Source organism: Melospiza georgiana, chromosome 7 (genome assembly GCF_028018845.1).
Source record: "Melospiza georgiana isolate bMelGeo1 chromosome 7, bMelGeo1.pri, whole genome shotgun sequence".
Lineage (NCBI taxonomy): Eukaryota > Metazoa > Chordata > Aves > Passeriformes > Passerellidae > Melospiza > Melospiza georgiana.
Window position 1 is genome coordinate 30,413,129 of NC_080436.1, and position 20,603 is coordinate 30,433,731.

The 20,603-nt window shown below is 40.0% G+C and overlaps 1 protein-coding gene across 1 annotated transcript in view; it reads right to left on the reverse strand.

Moving 5' to 3' along the window:
- The window catches only part of ADCY5 (adenylate cyclase 5), a 201,968-nt gene that overhangs the window by 79,009 nt on the left and 102,356 nt on the right, over nucleotides 1-20,603 (reverse strand). Inside the window, exon 2 of the mRNA XM_058028086.1 lies at nucleotides 4,269-4,418. Within this exon, the coding sequence (XP_057884069.1) occupies nucleotides 4,269-4,418 (150 nt within the window). The remainder of the gene's footprint in view (nucleotides 1-4,268; nucleotides 4,419-20,603) is intronic.

The window sequence follows — 20,603 nt, forward strand, 5'->3', positions numbered from 1 at the left end:
GCAAAAATTGACAAAATGATGACTTCCTGGTGATTTTCCTAAAAGCTCACATAAAAGCAAATGCTTGTTATTATTCTAAATTTGATGCCAATTTCACACAGAAATTATAGAATTTAAATCTGCAGGTAATTTGTGCCCCAGGGATGCGTTTTTGTATATCAGGAATCACACCTGAGAATTCTGCCCAGAGCTGCATTCTATTCCCAGTCACACCCCATGAAGTTCAAAAGGTTTTGCTATGGCTCATGAAGGTGGAGAGCATCTCCTTTGGGATCAGCTCTGCTGTGGTCTGGTCCAACCTGCAGGCAGTGCTCTGGAATAGCTGAAAAATCCCAAAAGTGGGATTTTTTTTTCTTCTGTCACTCTTTTCTTTATTTTTCCTTCCCTGCAGTGAGCAGGAGGAAGAGAAGGGCCTTCCTTCTTGATGACACAGAAGGAAGGTCCCCAGCCTTATCTAATAGCTCATTAATTCTCAACAACACAGGGAGCAGCAGGGTTCAAACTCAGGCCTCGCTCAGAGGGGTCAGCAATCCTTTCCCAAGTACTCACGTCACCAAACCACTTGTCCAAGCTGCAGTTATAGGCAGCTTTTTGGCTTCTAATTCCTAGCTTTAACTGAAATTTCACCATTTTTTTCTTCCTCTAAAGAGAGAGAGGAACCCTGGGGGAACCAGAGGAAGATGAATTCACTGAAAATGTGCTTAGCATGCACTGAGACATTTTATAGTCTGTAGCACTGCCCAGTATTTCTTTTAACCATAAAGAGAGCCTGCCTTCAGTCTTTGAAGAGATAGTAATAACACAGAAGATGTGTTGGAGGGATTTCTATCTCTGCTTAAAACTGCAGCAGTCATGAAAAGACACTTGTTTTTTAAAGTACTGTCACCGTCACTAGCATACTGCAGGTGCTAACAGTTACATATCCTTTTTTTTTTTTAAAAAAAGCAGCTCATGAATCATGCACGTGTCCTTAGGCTTCTGTCAGCTATTGGTGCACTCCTTGAGTGGAAAAGCACAACACATTTGTATGCTTTGCAGAGTAAATGCTGCATACCCTGTTGTCATTTGCATATTCTAATAGGCATCCTCAAATGTGTGAAAGCTGCTATTTTATGTGTGATTTTACACATCCTCTAAATAACTTGGAGCTTTATAGGAGGTTTGGGGGCACCCACAGGTTTGGAACACTCCCTGTGGGCGCATGGGCATGGAGCATTACTCGCTTCCAAAACAGAGAGAGGAGCCTGAGTGTCTGTTTGGAGCATTCCAGGAGATTGTCACCTACATTTCCGAGTAGCTTTTACTTGAGAGCCCCTACCCCTACTCTTCCTGGCACCACAGGAACTTGCCAGATTAAATCACCAATATTTTCAAGACACTTGAGATCTCCAGGAGCTGCACTATTGCTGCTCTGAGCTAATAATCAGGGGATGAGATAGGCTCATCAGGTGAAACAAATGCACGTGGCACAACATCCCTTCATGCAGCTACTAATTAGGAAGTTGAGCTGTGTTACAGAGCTGAGCATTATCTTTATTCTGTTTGCTTGGAGTCATCACAATCACTGAAAATAACCTCTGAAGGGAAGGAGAAGGCTATAACAGGAGGCTATAACACATGCATTTGTAAGGCATAAGCCACATGAAAAGGCCTTCAAAACAACACAATCCCTGTGTTTTATTTCAAATGGAGCAGAAAAATGAGGGTCTCCACTAGAGAACAATTTTTGTTTTGCTACAATAACTAGAAAGTGCTGCAGCCCTCGCTGTAAAATCCTGTATTAGGCACCAGTGAGGTGACCAGGACTGGTGTTTTACAAGGATAACAAGGCAGCATTCTGACCTGATAAAAATGCAAGAGCAAATCCATATATAATTCTCCCTTCAAAATAACATGCAAGTATAGTTCCACTGAATTATACATTAAACAACTGCATCCCAAGGACAACTAGTCTCTAAAACAGGCACACAGATGAAGGAGCTCAACACAGATCTACCCTGTTTACATACGTACACATGGATATATTTGTGCATGGGCACACTCATCCCCACAATGACTCTGCAAAGAAATTTTAACTATTTATGAAGTCCTCTCCCAAGATGACCTCAAATCACTGTGAATATTTAGTATGTTAGGATTTTCCATTTCTCCTCAGATATAGTAACAGTTAGTTTTTACGAGAAGTGATGCTGAAATGAAAAAAAGGAGAGAACAACTTTACAGAGACAGAAGACATGCAATGCTAAAATTAAGACAGTACAGTCCCAACAACCCATCTCTTACCCAAATGCTATTTGCTCTCTACACAATGTGGAGAACACATGATTTTTCATCCAAGAATATTTTGTTTTGGGCAAACAACACCAATTCCTGTTATGGCTCTGTCCTAGCTTATCTCAAGTAATGAAATCACAAGTCATCTTTTTTCTGCATTGGATATTCTGGAATTTCTATTTACTTTTAGGCTAATTTTGGGTGCTGTAGATGCTTAATAAAGGAAAATACAAGGTCATTTGCCTGAGAAAATCTGCCTGCCTTTATAAGAGAACAGCACACAGGAGCACCATCAATCTCCAGAAAAAGACAAGCAACTATAAATAACAGTGTTGGGCTGTGCAGTTGTGTTTTCCTCCACCCCTGTTTGGACATGTGGGCTGAGCTGTCCTTATTTGTGTCTGCTGTCACCTCGTGCTTATCTCAATGCATTATGCATGGAGTCATCTGAACTGAACCTGGAGATCAATGTCAGCCCAGGCTGTGGCAGCAAATAATCTCATTAGGAGTCTCCAGCTGCCAGGACCCACAGCCACTGCTGCAGACACTGAGGAGCACTTGGCAGGGACTGGCTTTGACCCATGGTTTTCTGATGTCCTGGCTTTCTTATGTGTGCTATGCTTCCTGGAGAGGGGGAGAAGAAAAAAGCATCAAGACAGGGCATTTGTCAGGGCTGCTCCAGGGAGCTGCTTCTGAGACAGAAGTGCCCAAATGCAGCAGAGTACAGGCATCTGAGCCACACTGCTCAGGCTGCCTCTCAGCAGGGAGCACAGGGCTGAAATCAATGAGTAAAATGGCACATTCTCTTGGCTCAGTCCTTTCCTCCACTTCAAGGTGTGGAAGGAATAGGCTGCTCATTTCATCTTTCTGATACAGTATTTGTTGCAAAGGAAAAAGGAGCCTTGAGTGTGAATCTTGTTTTCATACAGAAAGCACCAAATAAGCACATGCACATGTTATTTCACAGTAAGGATTGAACTGCAGCTATGTCAGCCAGAGGTACCTCATGAAACACTGCCAAAACACAAATCCATAGATGCAGATGGGCTGAGACATGAAGGAAAATGAAACTGAGTTGCCACAAAGATGCAAAGACTCCCTAGCTGATTAATTCCCCCGACCTCTCCCCAAACCCACAACCAAGCTCTGAGATATCTCCCAAGGGATGAGTGGAAGTCCCATTTCATGATTAATTTCAAATTGGACTGAACAGACCACTATGAGATGTAGTGCAGGGCAGAGATGTGTGTAAGTTAGCAAGGGAATAGTTAAGCTGCCCCAAAAGACCTTCTGTGTCTAATTCTGAGACACAAGAGATTCATTGCAAGAGAACCCACAAATGAATTAGGGGAGCACATACATTCAGCACCCTGACAACTAAGCTGTATGTTGGCAGCAAGAGAGCTTTTTTAGCAAAAAAACAATGAAGCTCATGATGAATCCTAATTTTTGAACAAATACAATTAATTTGAAGACAATAGGATACAGAGAGGTGTGTAAGCAGGTAGGAACCTTTGGGAAGGAGGGAAGAGGATCTTCTTTGGAGGCATCAAGGAACATTACATTGTGTGGACCAATTCTTGCCTGCCTTACAGCTCTCTTTTGGCAGTGGCTTGACATGACAATCATGCCAGGCTTTGACCTTACAAAGAGGGTCAGTCCAAAGCCTGTGTGTTGCATCTGCATTTAACACTTGGCAGCAATGATGGGTGCAGAATCTATGCAGACTCTTTGTGTAATGTGTAATTTTAATCCACGGAGCACATGCCACTGGATATGTAGCTTCTCTCTGGAAAAGTCCATCACAGTATTAGACAAGAACTACACCCCTGAGCTTTCTTCCAAACCCTTAAAAATCCTGTCCTCTAACAACAACCTATTCTTGCCTGGATTACTCATGAAGCAAGAAGCCTGCAATGCCATCCTACAGGAACAATTTGCATGCTAATTCTGTTTCAGCATTTTCATGCTTTATTTCCAACTGTTGCTCTTACCTGCTGCTGGTTTTCCCTTTGAGAATGCAGCCTGGCTTGTATGCATTCCCTGGTCTCCTGGAAAGCCTGTCTTTGGGACACCTCTGCTGGGTAGTGGGTACACACGCCTACAATGTTTGTACAGGAGAAGATGAGAACATTGGAGACCAGCTGCAAAAAAAAGAAAACAAAAAAAAAAAAAAAAAAAAGAAAAAAGAAAAAAGAAAAAGAGAGAAAAATATTTGGTTACACTTTGGAAAACTGCCATTGGTAACAAAACACCAGCCAGAATCCAGCCCCTTCCATGACTCCTTAAACAAACACATATTGAAACCTCAGGCTCTTAATTTTAATGAATTTTATCTCTCTAGTCTTTAAAATATAAAACTTCCATATATGACCTCAAATATAGGTTCTTTCCACTGTGTACTACTTCACAAATAAAAGATACAATCCGACTGGTAATTCTGCAATCTTGCCTTTGGTTATCTATTATCTGGGAACTACTGAGACACAAATCAATCTAAAAGTGCATCATTGTTCCATCACTGGAGGTCACATATAACTCATGCAGAGAGATCTGGCAGAGGAACACTAATATTTTCATGTTTGTGCACCTACATATTTGGCTCAAAAACATTTCAAAGGTACACTAACCATTGTTTTGAAACAGTGCTTAAAATACTGAATGTAAAGTGTTGGTATTCACAAGGTTTCAGAGTTGTTTTTATAATCTAGTTCCAACTCAAAATTTTATGTTTCTAGATAAAAACATATGTTTTTTACATTTCTATGGATGAGTACAGAATTGAGTTGCTAAGTCTGAAGCATATTTCAGTTGGACAAGCATGAAGGAAGAGCTATATCACTCTTCCACTCCCATGCATGTTATGTTTTGTAAGGAAGCAATCACATAACTTTTGCTGAAAACTTGTGTTGCAACCTTTTCTTTCCCAACTATTTTTTAATAAAAAGGAAAAAATATTCATGCCCATTGCTGATATTTGTTTCAAGCAGAATGCTCAAAGCCTGTTCTGATGGCTTAATGTAAACATTTCCCTTAACAGAGGCCAGTCCCCATAGGACTTTTTGAGACTTGCACAAGCTGTACTGGATCACCCTTTGAGGACAGACTTATTTGAAACACCTCTCATCTCTTCCAGGGAAAAAGACAGTCAGACCTCCAAGATTCTTAATAATACAGATCTTTGCTCTATTCCCTAATGAGCCCAAATATATCCTTTGCCTTTATTAATTTTTTACTTGCAGAATAAAAAAAGCAGTTTCTAGCCCAGCCCATTCCCTGAAAATATGGAGACACTCTGAAGGGCAGGAGAGCTGCAGGACACCCCTCAAGCCCTGAGCTCACAGGGTGCTCAGAACTCCCCAGACCAACTTGGACACCGTGGAGGAGAGAGGAGCTGCCTCCATCTCAAACATGGACTTGCATCCCCAGAGTAACAACCTCTCCATAAAAATCTGACTAGTATTACCCCAAATGTCTGATTACATTCCTATGCTAAGGACAGCAACAATTCTTTTATTGAGAACTCCAACTCGAAACAGGATTTAGACAGAAAAACCTCATCTTTCAGCTCAAAATAAGCAACACCATCAACCACAGGCCTTAAACAGTCAGGCTGTGCTGTTCAGGGTGTGTGGTTCATACTGGACACTGAGACAGGGAGTACAAAAATCACCATCAGAACTGACATTATTGATAACATTTTTGGAACACCAAGCAATTTAACTTTTCTGCACTCACTAATGTCACTATACACAAACCCAAGGGACTTCACAGACTGATTTACAGATGACCATGCTTCATCAGGTTGGAACAAAAACTATATTGCAATGTAATTTTCAAATAGTGGGGGGACAGGTATCTGTATTTATTCTGTTTAGCTGGAGCTCATTTAAATTACAGTATGGCATCTTTGCAACACCCTGAAACACAAGGAGTGAAATTACTCTGTATTATCTCTGTTACTGTGTAACTTTTCTGTGAAAATATTAAAGATCTGCAGAGATTTAAAACTGAAGCTCCTTTTATTTGCAGCCACACTTGTCAGTGAGAATGAGTATTTTGTTCAATATCTGTTCACAATAATTTTCTACACAGCCATTTTAAAATACAATAAAGGAAAAAAAATCCTAGGAGCAACCATTTTTTTTTTCACAGTCCTCTGTCTTAACAAAATAAATTTATATCCTGTTTGCCAAATGGTACTACTTGCTTATCAGCTTCCTTGCCATTTTGCTATGGTAACCAGCTTCAGTCCCAGGAGGAAAGAGATGATGTAGATACTAAAAATCTGATTCCCTAAGCTCCATGGCCTGAAAAGTAAAAACATATTATGGCAGCTATTTCAGACAATCTGTGCTTGAAGAGCTGTTCAAGGCAATGGAAAGATAAAATTGTCTGTTTTGTAGTTGACTTCCTTCCCCTGCCTAACTAGAGATTTAAAGTAAGAAGATTGCTACCTTTTTGCTTTTGGAATACAATAGTTTATAAAGACCATTTAATTACATGTAACTCCTAGGTAAGCTAATAAACCTGCCTGCAGTATTGGCACACGTGATATTTCATAAACTAACACGTTCACTCCTCCATGACCTGGGTGAGGCAGAGAAATGCTGCTCTCCTGCTGCCACCAAGGCAGAGCTCTTCCAAGGTGATTCAGCACCTAAGGAAGAGCTGTGTGCTATGAGGGGCTTTCAAAAACCACAGTGGCTCCTTATTGCCACTGAAATAATAGATCCCTCCATCTCAGACAACAAAACGGTTTCCAGTGGCTTTGATTTCATCGCACAAACAGAGCACTGCAACGCCTTTGTTGAATCTCCCGCAGGAAACTGTTTTCAATAATTTTTTCCCCTGGTGACTGAAAGGGAGAAAAGAAAAGAGATGGAAACAGTTTAGTTCCACATGTTCTAGGAGTTATGAAAACCTGGTATTACAAAATCAAAATGGAGAGCTAAATTTGGCCTGACACCAGTGTTACAAAATTGGTGTTTTGGGCACCTCAGGCCAAGCTGAGGAAGAAGCAGGACGTCTCAGTGGCCAGGAGAGAGCCTCCAGACCACCCCAGCAGAAAAAGTATCAGCTTGCAGCAATACTGCCACACTTCCCCCTGCTGTGTTTCTATTCGATAATTCTTCAAACACCAGATGCTATTCAATATGTAATTAAGAGACAACAACATGCTTAAGAGAAATAGCATCAAGATAAATTTAGTTAGTTCCCTACCTCTGCCAGAGCAAACAAGGCTGGCTACTGACATAAGAAGGTGGGCCATGTTCCTTGCAATAGCATTGCTTATTATAAAAGTCACAGCTTATGGTTTTTTTTGCCAAGTTACTCTGCCTTGGTGCACCTCTGTTGAAGAGGCTCAGGGTTACTTCTGCTCTAAGATCACAGCATTAGGCTATTCCTTTTAGTTTCCACACCACCAACCACTATTCTGTTTTTCTATTTATTTTTCATTTAAATCAAAATACTATTTCAATATTTTCATAAGGTCCTGTTTTGCAAACAATTACTTTTGAAGCTTTTACTGTGAAGCAATAAAACTGTCACAAGGAGAAATAAAGCACATATATGGAGATTTAGAAGTCATAGGAAACAACCTGCAACAAACACCAAACTATGTACCCCCTCTTTCCAGTGTGACACTGCTCTGCCTCAGCTTTCCAACTCTCATGATAGTCAGCCAGTAGCAAATTGTTTGCTGAAGTGATCATCTGTGCAACTGCCAGATTAAAAGCAGCTAACACTTGACTTTCTAAGCTGCATTTCAAAGTGGTTGTATATTGAATTAGCAAAGTGGTCCAATTATTAATTGCAGGGGCAGACACTGAGATTATCTTTACTTTTGAGAGTTACTTTTTAACCTTTAAAAATTATTATGAAATCTTGAATACTTACTGTAAACAATGTAAGAACAAAAACATGACGATTACAAAAGCTCTAACTATCCAAGACAATTCTGCTACACCAATATGTGCAATCATGAATTCGAAGTATGGATGAATTCTAAAGACAAAAAGCACCAACATTATGAGAAAGTGTTATTGTTATAAGATATAGCTGGTGCTGTTTTTTAAACACTCTCCCTGAACTGCAATTAACCCTCTATTGCCTCTTTATACACTACTGTCTAATAAAAAAATTGGAGCAGCTACAGAGCCAAAGGCATAATGAAAATTAAAATGAAAGACAACATCAGCTGGCTCCAAGATCAAATTACTCGTGTATTTGTGTTGTATATACAACAACATCTTTCATTTCCCAGAGCTACAGCCAGCAGAGTACTAAGATAGTGAAAATTTGTAGATTATGCTAGAAAGATAATTAAACAGTTAAAGTCACATGGTCTTCTCCAGTGTTTGGCTAGTAAAGAACAGTGTAAGTACTAGTGAAGAAATCAGGAGGTTTCAATTTCAAATGTTGCAAGTACTTCTACTGAGTAATGAGGGAAAACTGCAATATCCAAAGATTACACCAATACACCAGAGCCTCAGAACAAATTTTCTGAAGGTGCTGTGTGCTGCCTTCCCTCTGTTCTGCTGCTGCTGTACAGCAGCCACTGCTTGGATCTTGAGCAGAACAGAAAAGCAGTGACAGCCACCACCTTCCAGAGGCTTCTGTGACACATGAGCAGTGCTGCTGAAGCCAGTGTCACGAGTTTAAATGCCTCCCTAAGTCATAGCTGAACTATTGCAAAGCAGCAGAATTCTTTAGAGAGTATTAGAGAGCGATGTTCTACATGTGCACTAAATCTCTTCAGCTGATGGAGAGAACAAAAAATGTCTCTGCAGAAACCCTTCTGAAACTTTTCTGATGTGCCTTCTGTTTGGTGAGCCTACAAGGAACAAAAGCTGCCCACTTCACTCTTTCAACTAGATTCTATATTTGGCACAAAGTTACTTGCTGAGAGTGACCTGTGGTATTTTGGCTGAAAACACTAAGAGAGCCTTTATGGCACTTGTGAATATCTCTGTTCAAGGACTGCAGTCAATAAAAACATTCATCTGACGCCATCCATTCTGTGCATTTCAGTGACCAGCTCACCTCTCCAGCCCCAATGTACACTGATCCCTCAAACGTGATGCTGTTCTCCCAAATGAAAGCCAAACAAGTATTTTGGTCCACATAAGTTCATTCTTTCCTTGAAAAGGAAAATAATTACTATCTAATTTACCTTTTAAATACATAGCTGCATGTGGAGACATAATACAGTATAACCCTAACCCAGAGGAAAAAAAGAAAGATATTTATGTTTTTCAATTCTCTTAATTGTTTCAGAAGATATAATAATCTTTGATGAGGCATTCTTAATTGTAATGCTTTCTACCTTATTCTATATAATTTTAATTCATTTAATGATTGTTGCAACTGCAAACCTTCTGTGCACTCTCGCCCAACAATATTTGTACTGTCATGCAGAATACAGTATTTATGATTTGGGGTTTTTTATCATTAAAATCTTTAAGTCCTACTTTTATTAAAGAACAAAATATTATTATTACAGATTTTTTTAATAAAGCTTCTAAAAGGAAAAAATCTTACATAAAATGGATAAATTCTACTTCCCTAACAGTGTTTTATTAATTTTTCTGCTGGAATTTCATTTTCTTTCATTACTGACTGATAAAATTAAGAAGTGGAAAATATATTGTCCTAACCAAATCTTGGTGTAACATCAGCTAAAAGAAATATTTGTGTGTCTAAGCTTTCCTGGAACTCTATCACAACCCCAGAAAAGCATCCTTTGCATGGTGGTGGGGGGAGGGAGGGAGGGAATGCTGCCCTTCTCTAGCAATAAAACAGTAGGGAAGGAGATTCCTGGGTCTGCCATCCACCCTCCACAAATCTCTGCGGCAAACAAGTTTTTCTTCATCTCCACACTTAACATAATTTAAAAGGTACAAATCAGCACTGGTTTTCAAGCAAGGATCCTCCCTTGATGGTGATCCAGATGAAGCCAGGCAAAAGCTGCCTGGGCATTCCAGGGAAACACCTTGGCCCTTGGATGCAAGAGTGAGACTCTGAAACAACTTAGGGGGAGGCTTCCTCCACTAAAACAGGGACATTTCCCCTTTCCTTTCTTCTGCTGACAATTCAGCCCCTGCTTTTTAAATTTAAATTACCACCTAAGTCTTTGCAACCAGGCTGTCTCCTTGAAATCCAGTGGCTTCTTATCTTAAGAGATGGAACACCAGCCAGATGCTCCTGCTGAGCACAAGCTGCAAGTTTGGCCTGTTTCAGATCTGCCGTGGCAGCCTCCAGAAGAAACACCATGATGGAAATGGAGGACCTGGATTGAAACACATCTCATGAGCAGTACTGTGCAGGGTTTTTAACAATTTAACCCTCCAGCTCACTTAACCTGACCCTAGTAAAGAAGCATTTGTACCAGGAGTGAATTCATCTCCCTGGAAGTGTGTTTATTTCTGACCCACAGAGGTGACAAAGACTTCAGCAACCAAATAAATTCTTGCCAAAATAAAAGCCCTTGAAACAGGCCTTGAAACATGAGGTACTTCTCCTTGAGGATGTGAAAGTGGATGAAAGCTTCTAGACTTTCTGTGCATGACTCACAGCTGTCATTGGGTAAACATCTTCCCATAAAAAAACATGTCAAGATAATTTTGACAACTGTACAAAATTTTCCCAGATGCATGAGAGCTTAGGCAATTTAGACAATGACTTTAGTTAAGAAAATTAAGCAAAGCTCTGATATTCCAGCAAAATCAATTGTTCTGTGAATGATTGTAATCACGTTTGAGTTATGTTCATGCCAGTCCCACCTGTCCCTGTGCTCCCAAGACACGAGGAGTTGGTAAGATAAGAGATACAATAGGTGTTAATAGAAAAATATTAACATTAAAATATTTAATTAAAAATATTAATTAAAGTAATTGAATAGAAGCTGGATTAAGATGTCTGGTTATCCAGATTCTGCACAATGTCTCTGAAGCTAAAGGGAGGTCTAATCAATGAGGAGAAAAGTCAAGAAATGTGCTTTATTCATCATTTATATCCCATTTCCTTCTCTATCTGATGGGACAGAAGACAAATGCCTAGGTTTTCTATCAGGCTCTCTTAAAAATAGTCTGCTACACTGAAACACACATGAAAGTCCATTAATACACACCAACTAACTCAACCAGCAAATCCATAAACTGCTCTAAGCCATGGTGGAAGCAAGATTATGTTTACTTTCCTTTTCTGTATTTTTTTCCCCTTTGGAACGGGTTGTGCCTGGCAGCCATGCCAAGTACATGATCTCAGCAGAGGAGACTTGTGAGGTCCAGGATCCCAGTCCTTCACAGTCACCCCCATGGCTGCCACTAAATCCCCTCCCCATCCTCCTGCCCAGGGGAGCTCTGCCTCTCCCAACACCCTGCACAGTGCCAGCAAATGCTCCACAGAGAAAGCCTGAGACTTGTGCTTGCATTCAATGGCTTTGGGAGAAAATGTCTGTATTAAATAGGCAAAATCATGAAGACAAACATCCCTCTGCTTCCCCCTGTCACAGTGAATCCTAGTCCTGAGTATTCCTGGGAATATTTCAGGGGGCCCTGGACTCAGATACAGGCAATGCATCACGTCCCTTATCTTCCATCGTCATTTAAGCACAGGAGTCACCTCCAGGTCACTGGGAAAACAAAAATATTTATCTAGTTACATGAAAGACTTATTTATCTGGGAAAAAGGAACATTCTCCACTTGCTCAGCAGGCAGAAATGAGAGCCCTAAATATGGTCTGTAAGATATAAAAATTACTATTTCCCAAGCATTTAGAATGTGTGTTTTTGGGAGATGGTGAGTTAGACTGGTTTTGTTTGTTTGTGTGGGAAGAAATGTAAAATTGGAGAAAGAATGGAATACAGATGGGTATTTTGGTTTTGATTTAAAAAATACCTCTTTTCTTCTTCTGTTGCTGGATTGCAAATCAAATCAGAGCAGCTTGCCCACAATCTCTGTTCCTTCCTATTAACATCCCTATCCCAACATATATTTTTAATATAAAAGTTTAAACAAAACTTCCCAAGCACCACCAGCAAAGTTTGAACTCTTGAACTGAAGCAGTGGCTTGCACTAGAGGAGGTGAAGGAGCAGCATTCATAGGAGATTGCAAAGATTGTGCACAGCCACCACTAACATCCAAGCCAATCTGTGAGGGACCTGGCTGGATCACATCCTCTCCTCCCAAGGCTGCTGTGGGTTTTGCCAGCAGTTACAGTAAACTGGGCTCACTTCTGCACCACAGGGGCTGCACACAAGTCTGAGATTTGTTATCACATCTGGCTGCTCCAGCAGCTGAGCATACTGATCTCTAAACAGATTTGGATTCAGCAACACAAAAACTCAGTAAGCAAATTCCTGACCAAATTTTAACTGAGCCCAGTGATCAGCTCGAAGGAGCATTCCTTGGCCTTCAGCTTTGTCACGCTGAATTTCAAAGGTCTACACTAATATAATAAAGATTTCATGGAGAAGCTCTGAAAGACACTTCAGAATTGTTTATGAAGGCAAGGGTAAGACAACCCAATGACATTGGTTATGATTGGCTTTGTTTATAATACAAATTGCAACATAATTTAGCCTGCCTCCATTTCACTGTGCACAACCCCTCTCCTCTGTGCCTTTGGAGCTGCCCTACTGCACTCTACATGAGTCTTTCATTCTGCCACACATTTACACAGTAAATCCTATTTGTTTCCACCTTGCACTTTCTCCTCAGCTCCCCAGACACACACACAAATGCCTCACGACTCCAGGATCAAACCAAAATGACTGCTTGTAAATTAGCCAAGATGAACCTTGTTCTGTTCCAATAGCATCAACAATTTGGTTACTCACTACTATGTGAGTTTTTCACAGCATACTCTGCAAGTCACAATTTACATTGCCTTGCAGAATCTGAAGCAAATCATTTCAAGCTAAATTTTCAAGGTATATGCATTGGAAACATTATCCAAGCCCCATACTCCAAGATTGCACCATTAATTTCTGTAAGTATTATGAAATGGCAGGAAACTGGATTCTTGAATCAAGATATGCTAAAGGCAAAGAATATTTTGGTAGGATCTTAAACCTGCTTTTTCTTCCTGTCAAATGTGTAAGATGAATATACTGAAAATACTGGAATTACAATACTGTAAAAATTTCACTCTTTAACAGAAATAAACAAATTAACCTCACTTTCCTGGAGAAGTACAGTTTGGAAGAGTCTTTGAATTCTGACAATGGAAATAAGTTGGGTTGGCTGGGAATTGGGTAGGATATAAAGAAACTAAATCCAAATTTCTGCTGCTAGTGGAAAATTTTGAGCCTGTAATTGAGCATGTACTTTTATTCTCCCCAAGATCATTACCAGAGATTATGCAGCTGAATAGGTTTTCTGAGGTGAACCTAAAATAGACTGAATATCATACTAACCTCCCCAAGAGGATACTGTACACCACAGAATTGAACTTTGAAAAACAATAAATTACAATTATTTAAAGCAACCTAATATGAGGAAGACAGAAAAAATTAGGGAGTACTTATTTTCAGAATTTTTCGTAATATGACAACAAGACAGGACCTAAGAGATCTCCTGGACTATAGAGCTCATTTCCCAGTTGCCTCTTAAAAATTGTCATAACCAAAAAACTGATACCACAATTCTGTTGAAGTTTGAAGTCCTCTTAATAGCAGTAACTGCTTTTCTCATATTATATATATTACATCTCTTAATACATTCCAAAGAGACATTTTTCCTGGAGTGGACAATATTCACAATAAACAAGTTAGCTTGCAATCTTCTTTCCCTGTCATCATTGTCTGTTGCACCACTGCTTAAATATTAAGTCATGGTATCAGATTTTTAATTCCCAAGAATACAGCTCCTGTGCACTTGGCCTTGCCTAGTAAGCCTTTCACAAATCAGCCCTTGTATCATGTGCAGATTTACTAGTTCACTTCAAGAAAAAAAAGAGTTTATGGAAAGTACTTCAAACGTGGAAGATAACTGGATAAACAATTGCCTAAAGAGGAAAAACAGCTGAGAGGTTTTGCTATCTACTGAAAATGTCTAGGAAATGAAAGTCACACAAATGAAGAATTTAGCAGGAGATCATAATAAAGAAGTGGTGTGAAATGTTTCAGGGTGTGATCAGATCCATGACTGTGGCTTGAAATCCTTAACTGATTCTTTGCCATGCTACTGTAATGTGATAGCATTTGTCAGTTTAAATCTAATAGGGAGCTCCTAAACCATTTTGATAGGATAAAGATATTGGAAGCAGTTGTCTACTCTTATCAGTTTAACTGTATCAGCTTAAGACAGATAGAACTAGGGAAAATTATTAATTATATTTCTAAGATGTTATTTCATCACACACTTCTTTGTTCTTTCTGGTGAAACAAATATGAGCTATTCCTTCAAATGTGAAGTAGGTGGTCCTTGACAGCAGTGATAACTGGCACATCCTGCTGCAGAGCTGGTAAAATAACAGTAAACAGAAGAAAAAGTGAAAGGATGGCAAAAATCACAAATCCAGATATGGAATGGAAAGTGGGAGAATACAGAAACATAACAGACTAAATCAAAAGACTTAAATGGGCCATTTTTTTCATCAACTTGATTCATCCACTGAGGTCTACAAGACAGCCTTTAAAAGAAGCCAACAGCTCTATGAGAACAGCAAGCACAAAATAAACTGACTCAGATGAACATTGTCTGCCTATGAACAAAAAAAGTCCAACCTATTCCCTTTAAAGAAACAATTTTGGAAATTTATAGCAGAAATCAACTTGTAAACACAGCTAGTCCAGCAATCAGGCACTAAGCTGTTGGCATAACATCAGGCATCACAAGCAGTAGTGACCACTGCTAAGTTTGTCTGATGCTTTTGTTATTACCATAACCTGCTTGACAATTTCTCATGTGGTTATCATCCACCAGCTTTCTTCTTGCATTCATGTTTAACTGAAAAGTTCACAAAGTCTTTGCAGTTCTGGAAAACACACACACACACACACACACACACACACACACACACACACACACAAAAGACACATGGAAAGGAGAGTGCAGCTAAACCTCAGAAGATTTAACTGCAGAACCTCAGAAGGTTTAACTGCAGAACCCACACCAAATGAGACAGAAGAAAGAAATGGAGATCAGAACAGAGGATTAAGAGTGGTAAGTCATAGACAAAGAAGCACAAACAGCTTTTTGGAATGATTACATATTTCCTCCCTATGGAACCTGAAATCAAACCACTAATTTTTTCCCACTGTTTTTTCTGCCTCAAAACCAACTTCTGCTCAGTAACAAACTACACATACAGTCCCTTCAACCAGCAGGTCTGCAAATGACCAAATGGACTCTGTTGCCATCCCTTGCACAGACAATGTAAGTATTAAACACTGTATGTGTCCTGAGACTGTCTTGAATCAGAGAAGTGAATTGAGGCTGCAGCAGCAAATACCTAAATGCTGAATAATGTTCATCGGCTCACAGGCAAGTTTTTATCTTCTTCAAGCAAGACTCAGTGGGCAATGTGTCACATTTCCAAGCATGAGTATCCAACTTCAGAGATTCCATTTGCCCTTAAATTATCACTTTTACAATGCAATATTTCTGTATCTGATTATCAGCACTGCACAGATCACAAAGAACTCTTAAAAATGGCTGTTTAATTACTTCAGAACAAGCTGTGTTCTTTTGGAAGAGAAACTACTTGAAAGATCAGCATCGTATTTTACTGGACTTTCAATATGTGCATGAGACAGCTCAATATCCAGGACTTGGACTCCAAGAAGAATACTTACATTCCCCACTGTTCCCTACTGCTATGGACGGGTCAGATGCCAGATATCATCCAACTATGCACACATGAATTTCAAACAAGAATTAAAATGCTAGAAGTTACCTCTCCACAAGAAGAATTAGAATTAGAGATTGAAAACAACAGAAACAGGAAGATAAATTGGCTTACTACCCATGTGTTTCTTTAATTCAAGAAACGTGAGAAGCACGATTTCTTGCAGGAAGGGAAAGGAAGAGAAAAGAAAGACTCAAAATTGTTCATTGTCCTAAGTGCACTGCCCTACAAACTGTCATAAAAGCCACTCCAGAATTGGAGTCAGTGTGGCTGCCACTGACTAAACAGCAAAACAGTTTGGTGGATCATGGAGAGCCTGTCTGCAAGCATGCCTCCTCTGCTCTGCTCCTGGCAGCCTGAGTGTCAAACATCAGCTCCTGCACCAAAGGAACAAAAGATACACCTGGCAGGAACAGCTTCCACTTCAGGGAGAAGAAAGTCAGCCCTTGGACTGAATGCAGATGGAAAATGTGCTCAAGTACACTGATTCCAAAATTGTCTGGAAGCAGATGAAGATCCCTGACATTGAAAATCATCTTATTAACAGCAGGTGCAATTCCCTCAGGGGAGGTGAATAACTCCATGCAATGGTATCTCAGTATTTCCCCAGCTCTACAGAATTGCCTCAGCCCAGATACACTTAAATCTCACCCACCAGGAGTTCTATCAAGCCCCCTTTTTACCTCCTCTGTCTGTAACAGCTGCATTAAACAGAAAATATACATTTCTTCATGTTACCTTACACTTTGTGTAGTCTACAAGTTTGTGCTAAGACCCATAAAATATTGACACTGTCACTAGTGCTTTATTCAGAGAGAATTTATTTAATCCCTGAAGCCATTCCCACTACTTTTTACAACTATCACAGGGAGGGGTATCTTTTAAAGAAATTATGTTTCTCAAAATAACTTTTTGTCATATATTCCCCCTTTCACCACAGTCTGCTCTGATCTTGAGGCCTCAATTACACTGTTTTCTGTCCTCCTGAGTATAATTCTAGCTCTTCTCCATTTGGCAAAATATACAGAAAGTGGATTTACAGTCTAGACCTCCAGGATTATGATTCAAACAGAATTTTAGCACATCCAGGAGACTTTTACTTACCACATATCATTATACCACATCCCTTGCTATGTCTATTTTGCTAAATCAGACCTTCCTGTCCTTTTTTGGCTATTGCCTCCTTTTCTCACTGTGTGCACTACAGAGCCCAGTTTTAATTGCTCTGTAACAGCTGATTTAAGACTATCTTGGGCATATTCAAGGTATGTACATTAGAAATATGCTCTAGATCTCATGCTGCAGGTACTCAGTCACTAATCCATTTAAGCAGCATGAAGTGATAGGAAAGTCACATGCAAATTCAACCAGAAGATTTTAAAAATTGCCTTTTTCTCCTGGTCCCACAGGAAAATACATTTTTGGCATTTCTGCCCACACACTCAAAGATCTTTCAGGTGTATAGCTGTCACCAGTTCATTAAGATGCTTTGATGAGGTGTTTTTAGGATCTAAAACTCAGGATCATAGTTTAAACAAATGAGCTGCTCCCACAGTAAAGCATTTACTTTGGGCACCCAATATCAAATGCAATTAATGAACGTTTTTAAATGCTCAAAAAAACTTTAGTTCTCATTCCCCTGCACATTCTGGTTGAGCAATTATATCCTGAGTTTCGATGAAGAGAGACACTGAAAGGTATTAACAAACAGTGAGGGTCACTGTTCAGAAGAGGAGAGGCTGTTGATTTTATTTCCCACTGGAATCTACTGGGAATAAATGAACTAAAGGATTCCAGAAGAACAGCTTGTTCTCTGGGCCTTGCTCAGTTCAAACAGGAAAAACATAAGTTATTAAAATATATACACAGAGCACGAGGACTGGAAACAGGCTGTGGCTTCTTTTGCTCTCCAAATCACAAGTGTAGACCAAATGCCTTTACTCTTACTGCTTTACTGCTTTTTATTACTACTAGTGACATGTCAGCACTTCTGTCCGTGCTACCTCCCTCACCATACTGTCAGAGACTGCCCATACCACAGAGGTTCCCATTCAAATCAGGTTTTTATAGTGGTTTCATAGCAAGGGAGCTAATGACTGAATAAAGGGACAGCAGTCCCCTTCAAACAGGCTCAGTTTTCCAAACCAGCACACAAACCACCAGGTAATACTACCTCTGCTAGACAGCAAAACTCCAATCCTCATATTTCAAAGAAACATACTTCAAGAAATTCAATGTTAGAACAATGTGTCACTACAATAACCCACACAATATTCCTCCAAGAGCCCATTATTTTGGTATTGACTCTTCAGCATCATGGTTAATGTTTCTTTTGCTATCCTAAATGCAATATGCAAGGGGATGAGGGGGCACTGATCTCAGCCAGTCCTCTTGGTACTTACCTGCTACAATCCCTGCCCTACCACCCAACTCTAGATTTAGTTTGTGATTTTAGATATAGAAAGGATAGAGTTAATCTATCCTTTCTATATCTAACACTAACAAGTGTTAAACAATTTCCTACTTGATCATTAACCTGTCAAATTCAGCATAATAAAACCATCACCAGTTTAAGGAACTACAAAGGACTTGTCATGGAGAGAATTTTAAGAACACGACAATCATGTATAAATTTAAAAAAGTAATGATGATCCTTTCTACAGCTCGATCCTGAAGAATAATTTTCCACCTTCACACAGTATAAGCAAATCTTCTGCAATAAGTTTTTTTTTCTTTTAAAAAAACTTCTTGAAACTTTCTGAGCCTTCTTGCAAAGAACACATTTGAATCACAGAGTCAGTCGATGTGACACTTTAATGCTTTTCAGGAACTAGGCAGTGGTCTGGTATACTTTAAGTTTATGATTTATATTTCCTTGTAGTCTATCACAACCTATTACAACTATCAACAAGAGTTAAGGTGGGAGAACTAACACAGTAATTTTCCATCTACATTATGCCAGCTCTCAAATGCCAGACCTGTACTCCCGGTGTGTCTGCAGAGCCTGCAGAGGCAGTGCAGGGAGTATATTGCAATCTCAGCTGTGAGCAAGTTACTGCTGGCCAATTTTCTAATACAGCGTTAAAATGCAAGAGATAATTCCAGGATCTCCACAAGCAGTAGGAGGAGGACAGTGTTCCAGGCACAGTTTGCACTCCTGAGTTTGGAAACATCTGCACTATCAGATAAAGAGCCTTTTATAAGCAGCACTAAGTTAATGAATTTCTACGAAGTATAAAGAGAGCCACAGAACATAGATCCTTAAGTGGTAGCACACTGACAGATGAGGCCTATAATTTTGTGGGAGGAATTTCAGTGTGACTGCTTTTCCCTCACTCTGTTGTTTCTTCTGGTGACCAGCTCCACTACCTACACCCTTCCTAGAAAGAGGGCTGGCAGGGCAGCCAGGGCTTTCAGGCTCCAGGATCCACCTGACCGCCCTGGGCTTAGCACAGGAGTCACTGACAGAAACCGGGAGGCTCAGACCCACAAAAAAAGGTTTCTCCTCAGGACTCAAGAAAAGAGGGCCTTCAAGGTCATTTCAGAAGGCTTCCTCTCCTTATTCTGAATAAATGACACACTGAGCCCTTTGGGTACTCACAGAAAGGAGGACTGCTGGCTGAGGTCTGCGTGTCTCCCTTGAGCACGTCTGAGCACAGGCAACAATTCCAGTGGTGAAGTGAGCAGACAATCTTAGGGTGGCCTTGTCTGATAGTGATGGAGGAGACTGTTCTGTCTCATTCACTCACTTCTCCACTTGTAGCCCTGCTTGGTTTATTTGTAGCAGCAATACATTGTTATCTGACAGCTACTAATAAAGTGTCACAAGCATGTGTATGCAATAACACAGATGCTGCAGGGAATTTGCTGCAGGCCACCAGCTCCTAGGCACAGAAAGCAAGGGGAGGAAGGGGAAATACCTTATAAAACAGAGATCCACTCCTTATTCCTCTTATTCAGAAAGAAAATTGACAAGGAAAACTACTACAGAGACCAAACACAGGCAGAAGGCATGGTCAAAATTAATGCTCCAAATTTTCCCACCTGTGTCCTGATAACTACAAAACCCAGCAAAAACAAAACTCAACACAGGATGTTGGAATAGCAGGAGACACAAGAAAAATCTTCTCTCTTCACTTTTTTTTTTTCTTTACAGTGGTGTACAAGCATGGTGATAACATTTGGTTGATGACATTTCCTGCCTCCATGACCCCTCAAGTACTTACAGATCTATTCTTACACCAGGCTTGAAAATGACAGCCATAGACCCTCATGCCTCATACACGCAGAACAAGCAAATATTGAGTCCGAGGTCACAGCAAAAAACAGCAGCAAAGCCAGGATTTCCATACAGATTTCTCAAGCAACAGATTATCCAGTACTTTATTAAAAGCACTCACCAGATTCTTTGTCTGAGTCTCTGAGACAAAGCTAAACAAGGAGAACTAAGCAAAATATTCTTGGTGTGTC